Source organism: Acinonyx jubatus, chromosome B1 (genome assembly GCF_027475565.1).
Source record: "Acinonyx jubatus isolate Ajub_Pintada_27869175 chromosome B1, VMU_Ajub_asm_v1.0, whole genome shotgun sequence".
Lineage (NCBI taxonomy): Eukaryota > Metazoa > Chordata > Mammalia > Carnivora > Felidae > Acinonyx > Acinonyx jubatus.
Genome location: NC_069382.1, coordinates 38,889,645 through 38,914,778, shown reverse-complemented (window position 1 = coordinate 38,914,778; position 25,134 = coordinate 38,889,645). Strand labels below are relative to the sequence as shown.

The 25,134-nt window shown below is 35.8% G+C and overlaps 1 protein-coding gene across 6 annotated transcripts in view; it reads left to right on the top strand.

Annotated features, from left to right (window-relative positions):
* Positions 1 to 25,134, top strand: part of HOOK3 (hook microtubule tethering protein 3) — a 114,636-nt gene that overhangs the window by 66,807 nt on the left and 22,695 nt on the right. For all 6 annotated transcript variants that reach the window (XM_053216499.1, XM_027071592.2, XM_053216500.1 and 3 more), the window contains 5 exons: positions 281 to 391; positions 1,117 to 1,204; positions 8,387 to 8,456; positions 11,026 to 11,166; positions 23,965 to 24,052. In XM_053216499.1, the coding sequence (XP_053072474.1) occupies positions 281 to 391; positions 1,117 to 1,204; positions 8,387 to 8,456; positions 11,026 to 11,166; positions 23,965 to 24,052 (498 nt within the window). The remainder of the gene's footprint in view (positions 1 to 280; positions 392 to 1,116; positions 1,205 to 8,386; positions 8,457 to 11,025; positions 11,167 to 23,964; positions 24,053 to 25,134) is intronic.

The following is a 25,134-nucleotide window of genomic DNA, read 5'->3' as shown; positions in this document are numbered from 1 at the left end:
CTCTGTTATGTGTAGTACAGGAAATGAAAGTCTATACTGTACATTCTTTGTAATTTTGTACATTGCTACTTTGGAGAATTAGATTTTAGAACCCATAATGTCTGAGCAGATTTTTGTTACTTGTTCTCTCTGTTGGGTTAGGCTGCTATATTGTACACTTTTTTTTTTTCTTTTTGATATTTGTTGCTGGAGGGGGTAGTTTTCATAGCTCTGTGGAAGAAAATAGTGATAATTTCCAATGTTTCAAATTTTAAAAATTAATGGTACCTTTCTGTATCAGGTAGTAGAACTACAAAATAGATTATCTGAAGAATCGAAGAAAGCAGATAAATTAGATTTTGAATATAAGCGGCTAAAAGAAAAAGTTGACAGTCTTCAAAAAGAAAAAGATGTGAGTATATATGTATTAGGCACTTTGGTTTTGAACATTGCTAAAATTAAGACAATGACATTTAATTCATATTTGGACTATAATAATTCCTTCTATTTATAAATTTAAAAATTAGAGATCCTATTTGTTTTTAAATTATAGAAGATTTACATTTGTGTTTCAGAAATAAATGTAAAATAAAAGATTAAAAGAATGTTTTTACTTCCACTCTAATTTCTTTTGTATACTTTTATGTTTTCTACCACTTTTGTATCTCATACATTGTTCTGCTCATGACTTTCTATAAATTTGAATAGCTTTTCTGTTTTCTGTATAATTGAGAGGACACAATTCTTTTTGTTGTTGTTCATCATATCTTGAATCTTTTAAAAATATTTTTACTTTGTCATGGTTGATGAATATTTAGTCTTAGCTCTTTGATCTTTTTATGTCTCATGAAAAGAATGTTATATAATGTACTTTATATAATGTACTGGAGTAAACAGTTTTGTTTCTTATGTTTAACTGTGTATAACATATTGCCTTGCAAATAGTAGATATTTAATATTGTTAAATATTAAATTTGTTGTAATTTTGTCCTTTTATGATCTTTCTATGGAAAATCAAAACATGAAACATGTCCACGTTCCCTACTGTTCATCACTCTCTTAGGTAAGGCAAAGACCACTGATGAATAAATTCATAAAACGTAAAGCTAACTTTCCTTATTTTTGATGTCCCTCCAGAGGTTAAGAACAGAAAGGGATTCTCTGAAGGAAACCATTGAAGAGCTTCGTTGTGTACAGGCGCAAGAAGGACAGCTCACAACTCAAGGTAAAAACATTTCAGTAGCTCAAGCAAGATCATTTATTTTTTACAGTATGAGTAGAAATTTTTGGTTCATTTTAAGATGCCTGCACCAGTGGATGAAAATGAAAAACTGGTGAAGAGGCATGAAGTTGATATAAACTGTTATCCAGATTTTGTGGCAAATAGGCTATAGTTAATAAGACCAGATTTACTTGGCTTATTTTGTATTTTAATTATATGTAAATATTTGAATTTTATTAGATCAAAAGCATAAACATTTGTTAAATCATCTGTGTTAATAAACCTGGAAAATTTTATTCTGGAAAGTTTCTTATGACCTCTTTTAAAAGTCAGTCAGTGGTTTTTTTTTTTTCGCCTGAGATGTGAGGTGGATATCAATGCATTACAGGACTTCTGTACAAAGTAGAACTCTGCTCTTCTCACAGGAAGGAGCAGCACTTAGCTCGAAGTTAGTCCCTTCCACTTTTGTCATCATGCTGGCAGATGTGGAGCCTGAACGGTGACTTGTACAGCTTCACAGTTTGTTCACCCCTGTTCCAGTAACCTGCCCTTGGCTTTTCAGTTACCCAAAACTGGAATTCTTCCTCTCCTCTGACTACAACCTCCTTTTTCTCCTCCTCATTCCTTCTGCCTACCGCATTTCACCTTTAACCCCCTCTCTGTTGTTCCTAAAAAAAATGTTTTTTTAATGTTTATTTATTTTTGAGACAATGCGAGAGACAGAGTGCAAGCAGACAGAGGGAGACACAGAATCTGAAGCGGGCTCCAGGCTCTGAGCTGTCAGCCCAGAACCCAATGCGGGGCTTGAACTCACGAACCGTGTGATCACGACCTGAGCCGAAGTCGGACGTTTAACTGACTGAGCCACTCAGGCGCCCCCCCGTCTGTGGTTTCTATTTCTGTTGATCAGCTCTCTTCTGGCCTCATTTTCCAGCTTACACAGCCCACCTCACAGCCATTTAACTGTGTTCTGATCACCACCATCTTTCCTTAATGGTGAAAGCTTGTCAAACACCAGTTCAGATTGCCTAAAGTTTTTTTTCTCTGTTCCAAATTAACCAGGGCCAGCTAACGACAGTTATATATCTTTATCTTTTTTTTTCCTTTTTTAAATTAAGGTATAATTAACATAACATTGTATTAGTTTCAAGTGTACAACCTAATGATTCGATATTGGTATTTATTGTAAAATGATCACCACACGAAGTCTAATTAACATTCGTCAACATACACAGTTACAAAATTTGTTTTCTTGTGATGAGAACTTTTAACTTATTCTCAACAACTTTCAGTATGCAATATAGTGTTACTAACTGTAGTCACCATGCTATACATTATATCTGTGTGACTTATTTATTTTATATCTGGAAGTTTGTACCTTTTGACCCCTTCACCCATTTTGCCCACCCCCTCATATGTCACCTCTGGCGATCACCAATCTGTTCTCTGTATCTGTGGCTTGGTTTTTTTGTATTTTTTATTTTGTTTCGTTTTGTTTTTAGATTCCACATATAAATGAAATCACACAATATTGGTCTTTCTGTGTCTGAGTTATTCACTTAGCATATTGCTCTCAAGATGCATCATATCACAAATGGCAAGATTTCCTTCTTATGGAGTTCATATATACATATGTGTGTGTGTGTATGTATGTGTGTGTATATATATATAATCTCACAATTCGTTTATATATCAATTGATGGAAACTTAAGCTGCTTCCATGTCTTAACTATTGTAAATAATGAGGGCACAGGTATCTTTTCAAGTTAGGATTTTCATTTTCTGTGATTAAATTCTCAGAAGAGGAATTGCTGGATCATATGGTAGTTTTATTTTTAATTTATGTTTTCCACAATGGCTGCACCAACTTACATTCCACCAACAGTGCACAAGGGTTCACTTTTCTCCACATTCTCACCAACGCTTGTTATCTCTTGTCCTTTTGACTGGTGTGAGGTGATAGCTCATGTGGTCTTGATTTGCATTTCCCTCCTGATGAGTGATGTTCAGCATCTTTTCATGTACCTGTTGGCCATCTGGATGTCTTCCTCAGAGAAATATCTATTCAGATCCTCTGCTCATTTCTTAATTGTGTTTTTTGCAGTTGAGTTGTATGAGCTCTTTAAATGTTTTTATATTAACCCCTTATCAGATGTATTGTTTGCAAATATTTTCTTACATTTAGTGCATTGTCTTTTCATTTTGTTCAGTTTCCTTTGCTATGGAGAGGCTTTTTAGTTTGAAGTAGTCAGTAGTAGATTTTTGCTTTTGAGAAAATTCTATATCTTGCTTGTCTTCACCAAAAATTATTTCTGAACATAATTGGATACTCATTGCTGCTTGGTAATCCTTTCATGTATCTCTAATCTACTGTGTAAGTTTTTCCCAAATTTTAAGAATCAGCCTAAACCTTAATTCCTTAACTCTCAGCCCCCATATCAAGAGAGGCTATCTCATGTAAACTTACACTTTTGTTTCTTTGCTACCTATAAGCCTATATGTTTTAACCTCATTTATGTGTATGTCGTTGACCTAGCAAATTTGCTCAAAAAATTTACCCTAATGAATTAAATCGTCGTTTATAATAGTGAAATTTAGAAACAACCTAAAAGTCTCATTCAACTGTAAACTGTAGAGCCATTTAAAAAAAGAACTATATCTTATATGCCTGACCTGGAGAGATATGTATGTTATGTCATTAAGTTAAAAAAAATGGTGACACCATTTGTGAGAAACACTCTCAGCAAGCTTCAATAGAAAGAAATTTCCTCAACCTAATAAGGGACATCTATGAAAAACCTACAGCTAACTTTATACTTAATGGTGAATACTAAATGTTTTCCTTAAGATCAGGAACAAGGCAAGGATGATCACTATTTTTTATGTGTTATTATTTATTAAACTCCAGCATAGTTAACATACAGTGTTAAACTAGTTTCAGGTGTACAATATAGTGATTCAACAATACTGTACATTACTCAGTGCTCATTCTAAGTGTACTCCTTAATCCTCTTCACCTATTTCACCCATCCCCCCACCCACCTCCCTTCTGGCAACCATCAGTTTGTTCTTCATAGTTAGCAGTTTGTTTTTTGTATTGTTTCTTCTTTTTTTTTCTTTTGTTCATTTGTTTCTTAAATTTCACATATGAGTGAAATCATATGATATTTGTCCTTCTCTGACTTATTTCACTTAGAATTATACTATCTCCCTCTATGTTGTTACAAATTGCATGATTTCATTCTTTTTTATGGCTGCATTTTATATATATATATATGTATATGTATGTATGTATATGTATATACATATATATATATATATATATATATAAAATGAATATCACATATTCTTTATCCATTTATCTATCAATGGACACTTGGACTGCTTCCATAATTTGGCTGTTGTAAATAATGCTTCGGTAAACATGGGGGTGCATAAAGGATGTTCACTCTTGCTGCTTCTTTTCATTGTCGTATCAGAGGTTCTTGCAGTCAGGCAAGAAAAAGAAATAAAACACATTCAGATTAGAAAGGAGGATGTAAAAAAAAAAATCACAGAACTAGTAAATGAGTTCAGCAAGGCCTCAATATATAATAAGATCAGTATGTAAATACCAATTATATTTTTGTGTACTATGAGTAAATCATCTGGAAATGAAATTACAATAGTAGCATAAAGAATAAAATGCTTAGGAGTAAGTTTAATAAAGAAGCATAACATTTGCAACAATGTGGATAGAACTAGAGTATATTATGCTAAGCAAAATAAGTCAATCAGAGAAACACAAATATATGATTTCACTCGTGGCATTTAAGATACAAAACAGATGAACATAAGGGAAGGGAAGCAAAAATAATATAAAAACAGAGAGGTAAACCATAAGAGACTCTTAAATGCAAAGAGCAAACTCTGCATTTGCTCCAGGGTTTGAGTGGGGGGAAGGGCTAAAGGGGTGAAGGGCATTAAGGAGGACACTTGCTGAGATGAGCACTGGGTGTTACATGTAAGTGATGAATTGCTAAATTCTGTTTCTGAAATAATTATTACACTGTATGTTAACTAACTTGGATTTGAATTAAAAAAAAAAAAAAATACAAGCAGAAGACCTGTACACTGAAAACTATTAAGTCATTGCCAAGCTAAAGATCTAAATAAATGGAGAGACAATCCATGTTCAGGTATCAGAAAATTCACTCTAGTTAAGACTGCAGTCCTCTTAATATTGACTTTATTGAATAATAAAGATTCAGTGCAATCCCAATCAAATTCTAAGCAGATTTCCTTTGTAGAAATTGACACACTTATTCAATTTATGTGAAAATACAAAGGAACCAGTATAACCAAGAAAAAAAATCTTGGAAAGGAAAAGGTTGGAGAAATCACATTCTGATTTCAAACTTACTATAAAGCTACTGTAATTGAAAAACATGAAATTCACATAAGAGTAGACATACAAAGATCAATGTACTATATCACATTAAGAGAATGAAGGGAGAAAAATCACATAATCATTTCAATTGATGCAGAAAAGGCATTTGACAAAGTCTAACACCATCATTAAAGGAAAAAAAAACATAAAAAACTTCAATAAATTAGGAAGAGTGCTAGAAAGGGAACTTCCACAACATGAAGTCCATATGTGAAAAATCCACAGCTCACATCAACTCAATGATGAAAGACTGAAAGCTTTTCCTCTAAGATCAGAAGCAAGACTACCAACTACCACCACTTCTGCACTTCTATTGAACATAGCCCAGCAAGTTCTAACCAGACCAATTAGACAAAAGAAAAATTTTTTAATCTAAATTGGAAAGAACTAAAACTATCTTTCGAGTTGGCATGATCACAAAAAACAAAAAACACCCGTTAGAACTAGTAAAATGAATTCAACAAAGTTGTAGGATGCAGCTCAGTTACATTAGCAGCAAAAATATATATGCAAACACTAATAATGAAAAATCTAAAAAGGAAATTAATAATTTTATATATTACAGGATCAAAGAGAATAAAACACATGGGAATAAATTTAACCAAGGAAGCAAAGACTTGCACCCTGAAAACTACTGCCGCCACTTCTTACAAAAAAATGAAAAACCCATCCTAAAATTAATATAGAATCTCAAGGGATCCTGAATAGCCAAAATAGTCTTAAAAAGGAAAAAAGTTGGAGAACTCACCCTGATTATTTCAAAACTTAATATAATGGTAGCAATCGGAGTAGTGTGGTATAGGCATAAAGACAGTCATATAAGGCCAGCAGAATAGAACAGAAAGCCCAGAAATAAACCCTTCCTTATGTCATCAGTCGATTTTCAACAACAGTGTCAAAACCATTCAGTGAGGGAAAGGAAAGTCTTTTCAATATACTGTGCTGGAAAAACTGGATATCTACATCCAAACTCATGTTTTAAAAAATGGACTCAAAATGGGTAAAAGACCTAATGTAAGGGCTAAACCTATAAAACAGAGGAAAATTGTCATGACTTTGGATTTGGCAATGATTTCTTGGAATTGATACCAAAAGCTAAGTCAACAAATGAAACAATTTGGACTTCATCAAAATTAAAACTTCTGTGCATTGAAGAACACTATTTTTTTTTTTTAATTTTTTTTTAACGTTTATTTATTTTTGAGACAGAGAGAGACAGAGCACGAATGGGGGAGGGTCAGAGAGAGGGAGACACAGAATCTGAAACAGGCTCCAGGCTCTGAGCTGTCAGCACAGAGCCCGACGCGGGGCTCGAACTCACGGACTGGGAGATCACAACCTGAGCCGAAGTCGGACACTTAACCGACTGAACCACCCAGGCGCCCCTCGAAGAACACTATTGACAGAGTAAAAAGCAACCCATAAAATGGGGAGAAAATATTTGTAAATCATATATATATATATATATATATATATATATATATATTTGATAAGTGATTGAAATCCAGAATATATAAAGAACTTATACAACTCAACAATAAAAAACAGCTAAGCTTACAAATGGGTGACTTGAATAGATATTTCTCCAAAGATGGCGGCAAAAAAGCATATGAAAAGATGCCCAATATCAAAGTCATTAGAGAAATGCAAATCAAAACCATGAGAGTTCACAGCCATTTAGATGGCTACTACCAAAAAATGAAAGGAAAATAAGTGTTGGGGGGCATGTGGAGAAATTGGAACTCTTGTGCATTGCTGTTAGGAATGTGAAATGGGAGGCCACTGGTAGAAGAGTTTGGTGGTTCTTCAAATGGTTAAACATAAAATTACCACATGATCCAGCAATTCCATTCCTACGTAAATATGCAAAATTCAAAGCAAGGACTCAAGCATATACTGGTTTAACAGTGTTGAAAGCAGCATTATCCACAGTAGCCAAAAGATGGAAACAACCTAAATGTTCCTCAATAGAGGAATGGATAAAGAAAATATGTGTGTGTGTGTGTGTGTGTGTGTGTGTGTGTGTGTGTGTGTGTGTGTGTGTTTGGCTATGAAAAGGAATGAAGTTCTGATAAATTCTACATGTGTGAGTTTTCAAAACATTATGCTAAGTGAAGTAATATAGGCCCCAAAGGGTAAATATTAGTATGATTCCATGAGGTATGTAGAATAGGCAAATTCATTGAGACAGAAAGTAGAATAAAGGTTATGAGGAGCTAAGGGAGAAGGGAATGAGGAGTAATTGCTTAATGGTTACAAAATTTGTGTTTTTGGGTAAGGAGTTTTGGAAATAGTGTTGATGATTCCACAGCATAGTGAATATAGTTATTGCCACTCAATTGTACACTTAAAAATTGTTAAAATGAGGGGCACCTGGGTGGCTCAGTCGGTTGGGTGTCTGACTTCAGCTCAGGTCATGATCTCACTGCTTGTGAGTTCAGGCCCTGCGTCGGGTTCTGTGCTGACAGCTCAGAGCCTGGAGCCTGCTTCAGAGTCTGTCTCCATCTCTCTGCCCCTCCCCTGCTCGTGCTCTGTCTCTCTCTCTCTCTCTCTCAAATATAAAAAATAAAACATAAAATTTGTTTTAAATTGTTAAAACGGTAATAACGTAAGGCAACTGTGATACAGTCTTTTACTTGACTAAAACAAAGATTTTAGATATTAAAATTAATGCTCAAAGTAGTGTTTCATATAGAAACTAAAGGAGATCGATATACTCTCTCTTAAACCTTGCATCCATGTTTGTGTATTTGTAGGGTTAATGCCTTTGGGAAGTCAAGAATCTTCAGATAGTCTGGCAGCAGAGATTGTTACACCTGAGATAAGGTAAGGAGAATATGACATTCAGTCGTATTGAAACTTACTCCTCTACAGTATAAAAAGGAGTTTCTTACTCATTATTACTAATAATTTCAACATGAACTCAGTATTAAATGTCCATGTTTTCAGCCTGTTAGAAGCTTTCTTCATTTGGCCCAAGAGACATTTTCCCACTTGGGTAGGACAGTATTTCGCACATTCACAGCAAACTAATATATCTGTGCTTGGGTATTCTTAGCAGACATTTAGCAGTGAAACCATTTGGCCTAAAGTAAAGGTTATGCCTACCCAACAGCCTGCAAAATAATTAGTCACTAAGATTTATCTGTCTGGGAAAAATATATTACAGTAGACAGACGTATCTTCCCCTCTCTAGTATTCTTCCTTCAGTATTAACTTACAGTTTTATTTAGGGATAGCATTTTAAAAATTCCATTTATTTCAATATATGCCTGCCTTGATGTGTAAGAATGAAAAATTAGGGGAGAGGCACCAAGTATCTGACAGAAAGAGAATGATTAACCCTGTATATTGCTTTTACCTTCTTGGGGACTATTTGCCCCCTTTTAAAATTGACACACTGGCCCTTGGGAATGCAAGCTGGTGCAGCCACTCTGGAAGAGAGTATGGAGGTTCCTCAAAAAACTAAAAATAGAACTACCCTACAACCTAGCAATTGCATTACTAGGCATTTATCCACGGGATACAGGTGTGCTGTTTTGAAGGGACACATGCACCCCCGTGTTTATAGCAGCAGTGTCAACAATAGCCAAAGTATGGAAAGAGCCCAAATGTCCATCTATGGATGAATGGATAAAGAAGATGTGGTACATATATACAATGGAGTATTACTCGGCAATCAAAAAGAATGAAATCTTGCCATTTGCAACTATGTGGATGGAACTGGAGGGTATTATGCTAAGTGAAATTAGTCAGAGAAAGACAAAAATCATATGACCTCACTCATATGAGGACTTTAAGAGACAAAACAGATAAACATAAGGGAAACAAAAATAAGATAAAAACAGGGAGGGGGACAAAACAGAAGAGACTCATAAATATGGAGAACAAACGGAGGGTTACAGGAGGGGTTGTGGGAGGGGGGATGGGCTAAATGGGTAAGGGGCACTAAGGAATCTACTCCTGAAATCATTGTTGCACTATATGCTAACTAATTTGGATGTAAATTTTAAAAAATAAAAAATAAAACAAGTAAAAAAAAATAAAATTGACACTGGCCTTGATTCTTCATAAAATCTTTGGGAGGGTATTAAATGAAATGATTGTGTAAGGGTTTCATAAACTTTGAAAGTTACAATAGGCATTCAGTTACTTGTTGAATAAATGAAGACAATATTTATTGTTGGCATTTATTTAAGGAGGATAAAAAGGAGAATAATGTAGCACCAACACAGGAAGCATCTTATATGCCTTTTCCTTTTCTACCTTCTGATGTGGTACTTTATTATTGGACCAATAAAATTTGTAGAATGAATCTAAATACAGGGCTATATCAAAAAAAAAAAAGAAAAACCACAGTTTTTAAGGAAGCTTTTAGATTATGCAGTTGGATTTTTAACCTGAAGAAAAGGAACAATGATAAAGATTCAACAAATAAAATGGCTTTTTTGAGTATGACTCATCACAAAGTCAAATATACTCTGTCTCCAGAAGAGCCATCAAGAAAATGAAATGGTAAAAGAGATGAAATATAACATTGTATTAGTTTTAGGTGTACAGCATAATGATTTGAAATGTCTATATTGTGAAATGATCACCACAGTAAGTTCAGTTAACATTCATCACCACACATAATTACAACTTTTTTTTTCTTGTGGTGGTACTTTTGTTTTGAGCAACTTGACAGGATTGTCATATTTTTCTAGAAATTAATCCTAAGGAAATAACCAATAAAGCTGATCGCTTTGATCACATCAAAGCTCAAAATTGATAACAAATTCCAAATAATTGTGCATTGATTAAATAGCAATTCATCTGCAGTATGTTGTTTAACATGTCATTTAAAGTATTATATTTATCATTAAGGTATAATATTTAATGATATGAAAAGATTGTGCAAACTTAAGTATGAATAGCAGATGCAGCTCTGAGAACATGGCTTGTTAACAAGAATACAATTTCACATATTTATAGGAATGGGTGGACTGCATATATTGAAGGCTTTCTTTGTTGAATATTATGTCTTGACACCAAGTGATTGGTAGTTCAAGAGCATAGCATTAGAGATTATGTTTTTTGATGAGAACTGAAAAACAAATACATAAATTCATTCACAGCTTAAATATTTAAACCAAAAAGGAAATAGAATTTTGAAGTATCGTTCATTACAGTCATGATGTTTGGAGATGCTGTTATCTTCAGATTATCCATTCTGAAAAGAAAGTACTGAAGACCTGAATGTAATGTCTTAGCCAATTACAAGAGCTAAATTCTTTGCAGTATTTTGTTTTTCATTTCTGTTCTATGCATTAAATCTGTAACTGTGAATAGCTGGATTTTGGTAACAGTATTGCATCAGTGTACTACATAATCAGCTTTTCTTTTGTTCATTCAGGGAGAAACTTATTCGTCTTCAGCATGAGAATAAGATGTTAAAAATTAACCAAGAGGGTTCAGACAATGAAAAAATTGCCTTATTGCAGAGTCTTCTGGATGATGCAAACCTACGCAAGAATGAACTGGAGACAGAGAATAGGTAAGGATGTATGTAGATGACAGCATTTTGACACAGGTTTTCTCTGTTTTCCTTGATTTTGATTCCCTTAAACAAAGATTTGGATTGTATGTTGAGTAGTGATAATGTGTTATTCCATTTCATTTTAAGAGTACCTTAATCCATTTTTCTGCTTACAGATAGACTTGCATAAAAGTGTTGTGCCTCTTTATAATAGCATTCCCCTCTTTATTTCTTCAAGCAAACTGATACCAACCCCCCCACCCTTTTCCCTTTCTAATTACTAATAAAACCAGAAGATTAAAAAAAAGTCTGATTATTAATTCAGTCTTTCACAATTTTAGTTCTATTCATTATGAGAATAATACAGTTTACCCTGTTTTTATAAGCTAATGTGTCGAAGGATCAGTTTTGAGAAAAACAGGATCCATCAGAACTGAATTGACAAGAGTTTTTTTTCTTTTTTTTTTTCAAACCTGTTATTTCTTGTGACCCTGAAAAGAAGTCATTCATTTTATAAACAATTTAATTATGAGAATTCAGAATCTGGAAATTTAACAAGAAAATCATTATGTAGTCATTCAAAGCAACTGTACAGCAGTAGCTTACTCTGGAAAGAATTACGTTTATATTTTGTTGTGACAGTCTTTTAGTTCTTTTCCTTTTTGGAAATGTTTCTTAGATACCAAACATGGTGTCTTTTCCTTTTCTTAGTGTTGTGATATTATGTCATTTTTGAGGGATTTGACATTTTCATTAATGGTTTCATAGTTTGCTTGATATTACGGTTTCTTTATTATGCCTGATTGGGCATTTCCCAGGTGTGAGTCAACAATGTTATGACCATTTTACATGTCCTGCCCTTCTTGGCACTTTAATTTTATTTATTTATTTATTTATTTATTTATTTATTTATTTATTTATTTGTCTATTTATTTATTTAAATGTTTATTTATTTTTGAGAGAGAGAGAGACAGCATGAGCAGAGGAGGGGCAGAGAGAGAGGGAGACACAGAATCCGAAGCAGGCTCCAGGCTCTGTCAGCACAGAGCCTAAGTGGGGCTTGAACTCAAGAACCACAAGAGCATGTCCTGAGACAAAGTCAGACGCTTAAACGACTGAGCCACCCAGGCACCCCTGCAGTTTGATTTTTAAAGCTGCTGTGGTAAAATCAGCAAAAAGCATAAATAACAGGGTGGTTATTAGAGCATAATAAAGCATAAAAAGGAGGACAGTTTTATATCAATTCTTAGAGCATAGAGAATGAATACTTTTTTAAAATACTTAGAAAAAGTTTAGAATGAAAAGTGGAGAAAAGGGACTTGCAGAAAGCAGCTTGGCAATCATGCAGCCCCATGGGTGAGAGCACTTGTGTTCATCTCCATCGTCCTTTGCTTCTGGGCTATATTTTAGCCATCTTTAGTCAGGAAGGTCTTCCCTGTACCCTAATTTTTTTCCAGTGAATCAACACCCATAACTTCCTTTATAATGCTTTGCATTGTTTCTCACTGATCTTATGGCCATTGGTCTTCTCTGATCAGAAAAAGAACAACTACTTGTCATTTACACAGCACTCATGTTGTAGATGACTGATTGCCTCCCAAGTCCCAATGCCATTTACAGCTGTTTACACTTTAGTATTGTGTTTGTTTCTTTTTTTTAAATCATTTTATTTTATTTTTTTCATTATGATCAGTGTACTCCATCCCCACACCCACCTCCCCTCTAGTAACCATCAGTTTGTTCCTTATAGTTAAGAGTCTGTTTCTTGTTTTGTCTCTCTCTTTTTTCCTTTCTTTTGCTCGTTTGTTTCTTAAATTCTTTTTTTTTTTTAATGTGTATTTATTTTTGAGAGGTAGTGTGTGAGAGTGGGGGAGAGGCAGAGGGAGAGGGAGAGAGGGAATCCCAAGCAGGCTCCATGCTGTCAGCACCAAGCCCGACACAGGGCTTGAACCCATGAACCCACTAACTGTGAGATCATCATCTGAGCCAAAATCAAATGTTCAGACACCCAACCCACTGAGCCAGCCAGCCAGGCACCTCTTATTTCTTAAATTCTACATATGAATGAGTTCATATGGTATTTGTCTTTCTCTGAGTGACTTATTTTGTTTAATATTATACTCTAGCTCTATCTTGTTGCAAATGGCAAGATTTCATTCTTTTTTACACTTAAATAATATTCCAGTGTGCGTGTGCGTGTGCATGTGTGTGTGTGTGTGAATACATCTTCTTTATCTATTCATGTTTTGATGGACACTTGGACTGCTTCCATGGTTTGGCTGTTGTAAATAATGCTGCAGTAAACATAAGGATACATGTATCCTGTTAAATTAGTGTTTTTGTATTTTGGGGGTAAATATCTGGTAGAGCGACTACTGGATCATAAGGTAGTTCTATTTTAAAATTTTTGAGGAATCTCCATGCTGTTTTCCACAGTGGCTGTGCCAGTTTGCATTCCCACCAATAGTGCAAGAGTGTTCCTTTTTTTCCAGCTCCTTGCCAACACTTTTTTCCTGTGTCTTTGATTTTAGCCATTATGATATTGTAGTTTTGATTTGCATTTCCTTAATGATGAGTGATGTTGAACATCTTGTCCTGTGTCTGTTGGCCATCTGTATGTCTTCTTTGGATAAATGTCTATGTTTTCCACCCATTTTTTAATTGGGCTATTTGGGGTTTTGGTTGTTGAGTTGTGTACGTTCTTTACATATTTTGGATACTAGCCCTTTATTGGATATGGTATCTGAAAATATCTTCTCCCATTCCATAGGTTACCTTTTAGTTTTGTTGATTGTTTGCTTTGCTATGCACAAACTTTCTATTTTGATGTGGTCCCAATAGTTTGTTTTCTTTGCCTCAGGAGACACATCTACAAAAGTGTTGCTACAGCTAATGTCAGAAAGATTACTGCCTGTGCTCTCTTCAAGGATTTTTATGGTTTCAGGTCTCACAGTTAGGTCTTTAATTCATTTTGAGTTTATTTTTGTGTATGGTATAAGAAAGTGGTCAAGTTTGGGTGCCTGGGTGGCTTGGTCAGCTAAGCGTCTGACTTCAGCTCAGGTTATGATCTCACACTCTGGGAGTTCAAGCCTTGCGTCAGCCTCTGTGCTGACAGCTCACAGCCTGGATCTCACTTCAGATTGTGTGTCTCCCCCTTTCTCTGCCCCTCCCCTGCTCATGCTCTCTCTGTCTCTCTGTCTCTGTCTCAAATATAAATAAAAACATTTAAAAAAATTTTTTAAAGTGGTCAAGTTTCATTCTTTTGCATGTGGCTGTCCATTTTTCCCAACACTATTTGTTGAAGATTAAATGACCATATAATTGTGGGTTTATTTCTGAGTTTTCTGATCTATTTTGTGTATTTTTATGCCAGTACCATAAGGTTTTAATTACTGCTGTTTTGTAATGTAACTTGAAATCTGGAATTGTGATACCTCCAGATTTTTCTTTTTTAAGATTGCTTTGGCTACTCAAGGTCTTCTGTGGCTCCATACAAATTTTAGGATTTTTTTTTTTAGTTCTATGAAAAATGCTATTGGCATTTTTGATAGGGATTGCATTAAATATGTAGACTGATTTGGATAATACAGACATTTTAACAATGTTTGTTCTTCCTTTTAAAAAAAATTTTTTTTTTAACATTTATTCATTTTTGAGAGACAGAGACAGCGTGAGTGTGGGGATGGGGGCAGAGAGAGAGGATGACACAGAATCTGAAGCAGGCTCCAGGCTCTGAGCTGTCAGCACGGAGCCCTACATAATCTCACAAGATCATGACATGAGCCAAAGTCGGACACTTAACCGACTGAGCCACCCAGGCGCCCCAACAATATTTTTTTTTCCAATCCATGAGCATAAAATGTTTCTCCATTTCTTTACTTCATATTAAATTTCTTTCATCAGTATTTTACAGGTCTTTCACCTCTGGTTAAGTTTATTCCTAGATATTTTATTGTTTTTGGCGCAGTTGTAAATGAGATTGTTTTCTTAATTTCTTTTTCTGCTGCTCTATTATTACTGTATAGGAATGCAATAGATTTCTGTATCTTGACTTTGTATCCTGCGACTGAATTTTTTTTTATCAGTTCTAGTCATTTTTTGGTGGAGTTTTCTATAAGTGGTACCATGTCAAGTGCAAATAGTGAGAATTTTACCTCTTCCTTACCAATTTGGATGCCTTTTATTTCTTCATGTTGTCTGATTGGTGTGGCTCAGATTTTCAGTACTATATTGAATAAAAGTACTGAGAGTGGACATTCTTGTCTTGTTCCAGACTTTAGGGGAAAAGCTCTGTTTTTCACCATTGAATATGATGTTGGCTGTGGATGTTTCATATAAGGTCTTTATTATCTTGAGGTATGCTCCCTGTAGATCTACTTTGCAGAGGGTTTTTAATGTGTTAATGGATTTAGTTTCCTGATACTTTGTTGAAGATTTTTGCATCTATATTCCTAAGAGATATTGGCTTATGGTTCTCTTTTTTTGTGGTGTCATTATCAGGTTTTGGTATGATCAGGGTGATGCTGGCCTCATGGAATGAATTTGGAAGTTTTCCTTTCTCTTGTATTTTTTGGAATAGTTTGAGAAGGATAGGTATTAACTTCTCTAAATGTTTGGTAAAATTCATCTGTGAAGCCATCTGGTCCTGGACTTGTTTCTTGGGAGTTTTTTGATTACTGATTTAATTTCATTGTTAGTAATTGGTCTGCTCAAATATTCTATTCCTGCTTTAGTTTTGGTAGGTTACATGTTTTCCAGGAATTTATCCATTTCTTCCAAGTTGTCCAATTTATTAGCATGTAGCTTCTCGTATAATACTGTTAAAATTGTTTGTATTTCTGTCATGGTCATTATTATTTCTCCTCTTTCATTAGTGATTTTATTTATTTGGATCCTCTCTCTTTTGTAATAAGTGGCTACAGGTTTATCAAATTTGTTGATAGTTTCAAAGAACCAGCTTTTGGTTTCACTGATAGGTTCTAATGGATTTTTTTTTTTTAAGTTTCTATATAACTTCTATCTGCTCTAATCATTATCATTTCATTCCATTTGCTGAGTTTGGGTTTTGTTTGTTCTTCTTTTTCTACTTCCTTTAGGGATACGATTAGATTGTTTATTTGAGATTTTTCTTCTTGATGTAGGCCTGTATTGCCGTAAACTTCCTTCTTAGAACCACTTTTGCTGCATCCCAAAGATTTTGGACTATTGTGTTTTCATTTTCATTTGTTTCCATGTTAAGTTTTGATTTCTTTGATTTCTTGGTTGACCCATTCATCGTTTAGTAGCATGTATTTATGCTCTTTGCAGATTTTTTCTTGTGGTTGATTTCTAGTTTCATAGCATTATATTCAGAAAAGATGCATGATATGACTTCGATTTTGTTGAATTGGTTAAGAGATTTGTTTTGTGGCCAAATATGTGATCTGTTCTGGAGAATGTTTCATGTGCACTTGAAAAGAATGTATATTTTGCTGTCATTTTGGAATGTTTTGAATAAGTCTATTAAATCTAGTCTAGTATGTCATTCAAGCCACTGTTTCCTTCTTGATTTTCTAAGTGGTTGGTCTGTCCATTGATGGAAGTGAGGTGTTAAAGTCCTCTACTGTTATTGTATTACTACAGATTAGTTCCTTTATGTTTGTTAGTAATTGTTTTATGTATTTGGGTGTTCCCATGTTTCATGCATAAATATTTACAATTGTTATATCCTTTTGTTGGATCATCCCTTTTTTATTACCTTATAGTCTCTCTCTGTCTCTTATTGCAGTCTTTCTTTTAAAGTCTACTTGTGGGGCGCCTGGGTGGCTCAGTCAGTTAAGCGGCCGACTTCGGCTCAGGTCATGATCTTCTGGTCCGTGAGTTCGAGCCCCGCGTCAGGCTCTGTGCTGACAGCTCAGAGCCTGGAGCCTGTTTCAGATTCTGTGTCTCCCTCTCTCTGACCCTCCCCTGTTCATGCTCTGTCTCTCCCTGTCTCAAAATAAATAAAACGTTAAAAAATAATAATAATAAAGTCTACTTTGTGTTTTAGAAGTATTGCTTCCCTGGCTTTCTTTTGACATCCATTTGCATGATGAATGTTTCTCTATCCCCTCACTTTCAATCTGCTGGTGTCTTGAGGTGTGAAATGAGTCTCCTGTAGGCAGCATATAGATGAGTCTTGTTTTTTTATCCACTCTGTCACCCTGTGTGTTTTGGAGCATTTAGTCCATTTACATTCAACGTAATTATTGATAGATTTGTGTTTGTTGTCATTTTGTTACTTGTTTTGTGGTCGTGTCTATAGTTTTTCTCTGATCCTTGTTCTCTTTCATCGTTTATTGGCTTTCTGTAGTGATATACTTGGATTCTTTTCTCTTTATTCTTTGCATATTTATTACTGTTTTTTGATTTGTGGTTACCTTTAAGTTTGTATATAACATCTTCTGTATATAGCAGTCTATCTTAAGTTGATGGTCGCTTAAATTTAAACCCATTCTTTATTCCTCTGCTCCTTGTTTTAGGTATATAGTGTCATATTTTGCATCCTTTTCTTTTATGAATCCCTTGACTGATTTTTATAAAAACATTTATTTTTCCTACTTTTGTGTTTTTTACTTTTCATATTCCTTTATGATCTTTCCTTTCCAAAGAATCCCCTTCAGTATTTCTTATAGGGCTGGTTTAGTGGTCATGAACTCTTTTAGTTTTTGTTTGAGAAACTCTTTCTGTCACCTATTCTGAATGATAGCCTTGCTGGATAAAGTATTCTTGGCTGCAGATTTTTCCCTTTCAGCACTTAAAATGTATCATGCCACCCCTTCTAGCCTGCAAAGTTTCTGTTAAAAAATCCACCGATAGCCTTGTGGGGTTTCCTTTATGTAACTGTCTTTTCTCTTACTGCTTTTAAATTTTTTTCTTCATCTCTGCTTTTTGCCATTATATTACTATGCGTCTTGGTGTGAACTTTTTTGGGGTTGAATTTTAGGGGGAATCTCTGTGCTTCCTGGATCTGGATGTTAGTTTCCTTCCCCAGATTGGGGAAGTTTTCAGCTATTACGTCTTCAAATAAATTGTCTGCCCCCTTATCTCTCTCTTCTTCTTCTGAGATCCCTATAATGTGGATGTTATGTTTGATGGAGTCACTGAGTTCCCTGTGACTATTCTCCATTTGCTTAATTTTCTTTCCTCTCGTTTGCTTAGCTTGGTTATTTCCCATTACTGTGTCTTTCAAGTCATCTAGCCTGCTATTTATTCCATCAAGTGTATTTTTAATTTCATTTATTGTATACTTCATCTCTGATTAGTCATTTTTTTTTAAAAGTTTATTTTGAGAGAGAATCCCAAGCAGGCTCCATGCTGTCAGCACAGAGCCCCGCACAGGGCTCGATCCCACCACCTTCCAGATAATGACCTAACGTGAAATCAAGAGTCAGACACTTAACTGATTGAGCCACCCAGACACCCTTCTGATAAGTCATTTTTTTATCTCTTTGTTAAGGGTCTCACTGATGTCCTCCATGCTTTTCTCAAGTCCAGTGAATATCTTTATGATCATTACCTTAAATTCCCTATCAGGCATATTATATGTGTCTACTTTGCTTTGGTCTCTTGCTGTGGTGTGGTCTTGTTCTTACATTTGGGAAACATTTCTCTGTCTTCTCATTTCATTTTGTTTTCTGTGTCTGTTTTTGTTCAGAAAGTCAGCTACTTCTCTTACTTTTAATGATAATAGCCTTATGAAGAAGAGGTCCTGTGGTGCCTTGCAGTGCAGTGTCCCCTGTTCCCCAGGGCTTGGCACTTCAAGGAGTCTTTTGTGTGTACCCTGCTGTTGTGTCTTGACCTTTTTGTCCTTCAGTCATTTGTCTGTAGAGGCTGTCTTTGCATATTGTGGGCAGTGTTTGGTCCCCAGCAGGGGTGGGGTGCATTTTAATGTGCAACGGTGTGCTTGGAAAATGAGACCTGCCCCACAAAACATGTGGGTTGGGAGATATGGTGTTGGCAGGGTTTGCACTATCTTCTGGGGGAAGGGGACCTACAGTGCTGGGAGGGACTAAGGGGAGCATGACTGGGAAGGGCAGAACATCAGGAGCAGTGCTTGGTGCAAAGAAGTTAGGTAGGAGTGGTGATGTGTGTTTATGCTCTGGGACAGGGAAAGGGAAATGGTGACTACCAGCTCCTTGTTCCTGGAGGGGTGTCTGCGTGATCCATGTCTCTCTAGGCCACATTCTGAGATGGACAAATCACTCTCCCTCTCACCTGCCCTCAAACTGCTGGTTCTCTGCTGTATTTACTTACACTGCTGTTGGTCTTGCTGTCTCTTTACAGACTGGGGCACCACTTCCTAATGCACTCAGGTCTCTACCAGAACCAAGCTCACCAGTTTTTAAAATTCCAGGCTTTAAGTCCTGCTGGTTTTAAGAACTCCTAAAATTTGGCCCCTCTAACTTTCAAAGTCAAATATTTTGAAAGTCTGTTTTCTGCTCTTTCTGGCTCCCTCCCTGCCACAGACAGTCATGTTCTGTTTCACTCCCAGACCATGGCTTTGCCCTTGCCACCTTCTTCCATGTGGCCTCTTCCCTACCTTTAGTTGTGAAGTTTGTTCTGCCAGTCCTCAGGTCATTTTCTAGGTTATTTACATTGATGTGAATGTTACCTAGTTGTAGCTGTGGGCCACAATGAGCTTAGTCATGGTCCTCCTACTCTGCCATTTTCCTAGCAGAACTATTTCCTGAATTACAGTACTGATAACTTACATTTATAGTATGACCATCTGTAATCTATAACAATAATAATATTAATAATAGCAGTTAATGTTTATTAGCTTTTGTCTGTTCCAAACATTGTGCTATTTATTTTAAATATGTAGTCTTATCTTTATTAAAGTTTTATTGGTGAGGGAATTTGGGCTTAGACCCAGGCTGCCTGAATTCAGAGCCTCTATCTAATCCTGTCTTCCTTCCTTCCTTCCTTCCTTCCTTCCTTCCTTCCTTCCTTCCTTCCTTCCTTCCTTCTTTCCTCTTTCTCTTTCCCTTCCCTTCCCCTTCTTCTCCCCCTCCCTTCCTTCCCTTCCTGCCTTTCTTTTTTAAAAGATTTTATTTAAAAAAAAATAATAAAAATAAAAGATTTTATTTTTAAGCAATCTCTATACCCACTGTGGGGCTTGAAGTCACAACCCAAGATCAAGAGCTGCACGCTCCATTGACTGAGCTAGCCAGGCACCCCATCCATACTCTTTCTTGCCAAGTTATCTTTTTCCGTGTTTGCAAAACTTATTTTTTCTTTCTCCTGCAGAGCATTTTTTTCTCTTCAGGATTAGTTCTTACTGAGTTTAATAAGTAAGTAGATGACCTTGTCTCTAACTTAATCTCTTACAAGCGTACAACATTAGACTAGTACAAAGAAACTTGAGTTCCACTGAATCTTTTAACTTAAACACAATTTGTTCAGCACCAGTACATTGTCTGTCAGAAGGAAAGGTTTATAGTAAACCTCCGAAGTCCTTTCCAATTAGTTTTCTCAGCAAGTTGGCATTTTAAAAATCTGTAATACCTGCTGACCCTCACTCAGGGAGCTTTCTCAAAGCATACGTGACCTTGTTCCCTTCCTGCCCAGAGTATATTGTGATTGCAAGCTCATCCTCTTTCTGTACACCCTTGAAAATTATATGTAAGTAGATTTTAATTAATATGTTAACTAAACTTCTGAAGGGGGAGAAAATAAGTAGAAGCAATTCACACTTATAGAGTGCCTGCTCTGTACAGGTACTGAACTAGACACTATATAATACCTTACTTTTCTAAACAGCACCATGAAGTAGGTATTAGAGTCCTCATTTATTTTGGCTTTTTGAAGTTTGCATTTTTTTGAAAAAAGGTGAGCTCATATGTTTACATAGCTTCATACTTGTATGTGTGTAAATACTTCACACTTTTGTTTGTTTATTCCCCATTAATGTTTGGGGTATTTGCTTGTCTATTCCCCATTACTGAAAATTTGTGTTGTTTTCAAATACTTCCAAGGAACATCTTGGTAGACTTATTATATATGGCATTTACCAAGGCCTAATAGGCTTACAGTATTTGTTGACTAAATAATTTCAAAAATGGCCAAATGGATGGTTGAAATACTCTAATGGTTTGAAATATATTTCCATATTACTTTCTGAAAAGATTGAACAAAGTTACAGTGTCACTAGTAATGTATTTGTATATCTCCCCATATTGAATATGGATTTTCAGATAATTCCTTCACTATTTAAAAAACACCGAGGGGTGCCGGCGTGGTTCAATTGGTAAAGCATCCAACTCTTGATCTCAGGTCAAGATCTCACGATCTTAGGTTGTGATTGCACAGTTATGGAGCATGGAGCCTGCTTGGGATTCTTTCTCTCCTTCTTGCTCTGCTCCTTCCCCCCCAAAAATAAATAAACGTTAAGAAAATAAAAAGCACCTAGATTTTCTGTTCCTTGATGTGAAAAACATTAGTTATTATCATAGATTTGATTGAATTTTCAATGTGATTGTCACTATAGAACTGTAACATTTATGGGAAGAATTTCTTACAGTTTGTTTAGTAAAAAAAAAATGCTTATTGAATTTTCTGGCTGTTTAGATTCTAAATGTTCATTGCCCTGTTTTGTCCTTAATTTGAGATAGTCTGGCTTCTACCATTCCACTAAAGTATTTCCTACTAAAATAACCAGTCATCTTGTAAATGGCCAATCCAGTGGGAGCATTCAAAATTTTATCTTTCCTCGTGTCTGTTGTATTCATTGTTGTTGATCATCCTCCCCTTCCTTAAACTTTTTAAAATTTCAGTTAAAATACCTCTCTTATGTTTCTCCTACTTCTCTTCAGGGTGATGTTCCTCTTTCTACCCTCTGGTTGGTGATCTGCCATGGACCATCTTTGTTCCTCTTTTCTACTCTTCTTTACATTCTTTCTAATCGATATTATTTTTGTTCAAGGCTTCTGTTAACTCCAAATGGCTCTCACATCTATCTTTTCAACTCAGATTTCTCTTTGTGCTTCAGATGCAGAGATACAGCTGTTTGACAGATAACTCAAGGTGCTGCATTTTCAACAACTACAAAATGAGCTTACCTTAATTTAGCAACCTGCTTCTCCTATATTCTCCTTCTCAGTAAATGTTTTCCAAAAGCTCAAACCAGAATTCTGAGTGTTATTTTTTAATCCTTGTATTCTTTTGCCTTTTAGATATATTTCATCCTTGTTCCCTCCTCTTTCAGGCATATTTAGTAATAATTGTAGTAGTCTCCTTCCGGTCTTCATGCCTTCACTTTGACCTTTTTAATAACATCTTCCATCCTCAAATCAATGTTATGTTTGTAAACTATTTTTGATTAAGTCTCACCCTCTGGCAATCCTTCAAAGATTCCAAGGAGGAATCCCAAGACCTAGAGAACCAGGCTGGTATACTGCGTGTTGCATCATAATGACTTAGAGGATGTATGAGGTACAGAATCAACATTCTTAAAGGCTGAGTTATTCAGCCAGATTTTAGGCCAGATCATAGGATAAGTTCTAAATACACATTTCATGTAAGGCTGTACTCAACAACCTCTCCTCTTCTCTGGTTTCATCTAGCCATTGTTCCCCTCATAGACATGCCATTCTTAAGGAATTTTTTTTATTACCTATTTTAATTTTAATTTTAATTTTAAGTAGACTCCAGATCTAATGTGGCGCTTAACTCACAACCCTGAGATCAAGAGTCACACACAGTACCAACTGAATGACACCCCCATACTTAAACAATATTGGGGAGGGGGACACCGGAGTGGCTCAGTCAGTTAAGCATCTGACTTTGGCTCAGGTCATGATCATGATCTGATGGTTTGTGAGTTGGAGCCCTACGTCCAGCTCTATGTTGACAGCTCAGAACCTGGAGCCTACTTTGGATTATGTGTCTCCCTTTCTCATGGCCCCTCCCCCTGCTCGCACTCTGTCTCTCTCTCTCTCTCTCAAAAATAAATAAACATTGAAAAAAAATAGAATTTTTTTTTAAATTTTAAGTAGGCTCTAGACATGCCATTTTTGAACTCACTGTGCCCCCTCATATTTCTGTGTGCTTTGGACATGATGAATTCTCTGTCTTAAATCCCCTTTCCATCCTTAATCACTTAAGTGTTTTATTTATTGTTCTAGTCTCAGTTCAGTCAAGCCTAACTCCCCCATACAATTAGATTTAATTCTTGCTGCTTTGAGCAATCATTATTCTTTTTTGTACCTCTATGTGATATGTTGAGGTATTTATCTTGTATTTTAATATTTTGCTTCCCCACTAAATTCCTTGAGTACAGGGATCTTTTAACACCATGCTGAGCATGGTGCATGACACATAGTGTGAATAAACATGTATTGAAGTGAATTTCAGATAATTAGATATGCATAAGTATACTGGTATGGCAAGATATGTCCACTAAAATACCATATTTGAAATCATCATAGAAATTTCAAGTAAGGGGCACCTGGGTGGCTCAGTCATTAAGTGTCTGAGTTTGTTGCTCATGTCACAGTCTCATGGTTCATGAGTTTGAGCCCTGCATCAGGCTGTCTGCTGTCAGTGTGGAGCCTGCTTTGGATCCTCTGTACCCCTCTCTCTGCCCCTCCCTCACTTATGCACAAACACTCTTTCTCAAAAATAAACTTTTTTTTTTTAATTTCAAGTAAAACAAAAAATAACCTGAACAGTGAGCTGCACTACTATCTTAGCTTTGTGTTGCTAATTATACTGTGTCTCTAACCAATATGAAAACCAAGGGAGAAGGTATAAGTAAGTCTGAACTTGACAAATTAATATATGTTTGATTTCTAGGCTGGTGAATCAAAGACTTCTGGAAGTACAGTCACAAGTTGAAGAACTGCAAAAATCTTTACAGGATCAAGGCTCAAAAGCAGAAGATGTAAGTTTTAATGTGAACTGAGCATGGTCCAAAAGTTTCACAATGTTAAGAAAAGCTATAACTTTTATTTTTTTTTGATGGTCTCTGTCAAAATAATTTATAATTATATTCGTTATAGAAAAAAAAAAAAACCAGTGTTTTCCTTTTACTAATGTTCCTTGTGAAAAGGACCAGACAGTACTTCATTGTCTGTTTTGGAATCCTTCTGCTGGGAATTAGAAGTTTATTTGTAGTTATTAACTAAGGAATTCACTTCGTGGGGTTTTTGTTTGTTTGATTTACAGAGTAGAGAAGCTAGGATTTTTTTTTTTTTAAGTTTTTATTTATTCATTTAAGTTGCCTCTACACCCACCGTGGGGCTCAAACTCATGACTCTGAGAGCTAGAGTCACATGCTCTTCCGACTGAGCAAGCCAGGCTCCCTGAGGCTTTGTGTTTTAAATGTACTCCTCTCTATTCAGAGTACAGGGTTTTTCCCTCTGGTCAACAACAACAAAAATGCTGTACAAATTTAGTATGTTCAAATAGAAATTTTTTTTTTTAATTTTTTTTAACGTTTATTTATTTTTGAGACAGAGAGAGACAGAGCATGAACAGGGGAGGGGCAGAGAGAGAGGGAGACACAGAATCTGAAACGGGCTCCAGGCTCTGAGCTGTCAGCACAGAGCCCAACGCGGGGCTCGAACCCACGGACCGTGAAATCATGACCTGAGCCGAAGTCGGACGCTTAACCGACTGAGCCACCCAGGCGCCCCAGAAATTTTTATGTATAATTGATATTTTTAAAAATAGTGTTATTCCTAGAAATAACCACCTCTGGATTTCTGAATCCCTCTTACTATCCCCAGCACTGCCCTACTCAATATAAGTTCACTGACCTTCTTTTTATATTCTCTTATGCAGAGTACTGCATGTCTGTCATAGCCTTGCCTGCTTGAATGGCACGCTCACACTAGAATATCGTAAATGCATTAAGCCAGGAACTAGATGGACTTTCATCTTCTCATGCTCACTGTCTATCACAGTGCTTCTGTAGCACATAATAGTCAGTCTCTGATGAAAGTGCAAATAAATTAAATTTTC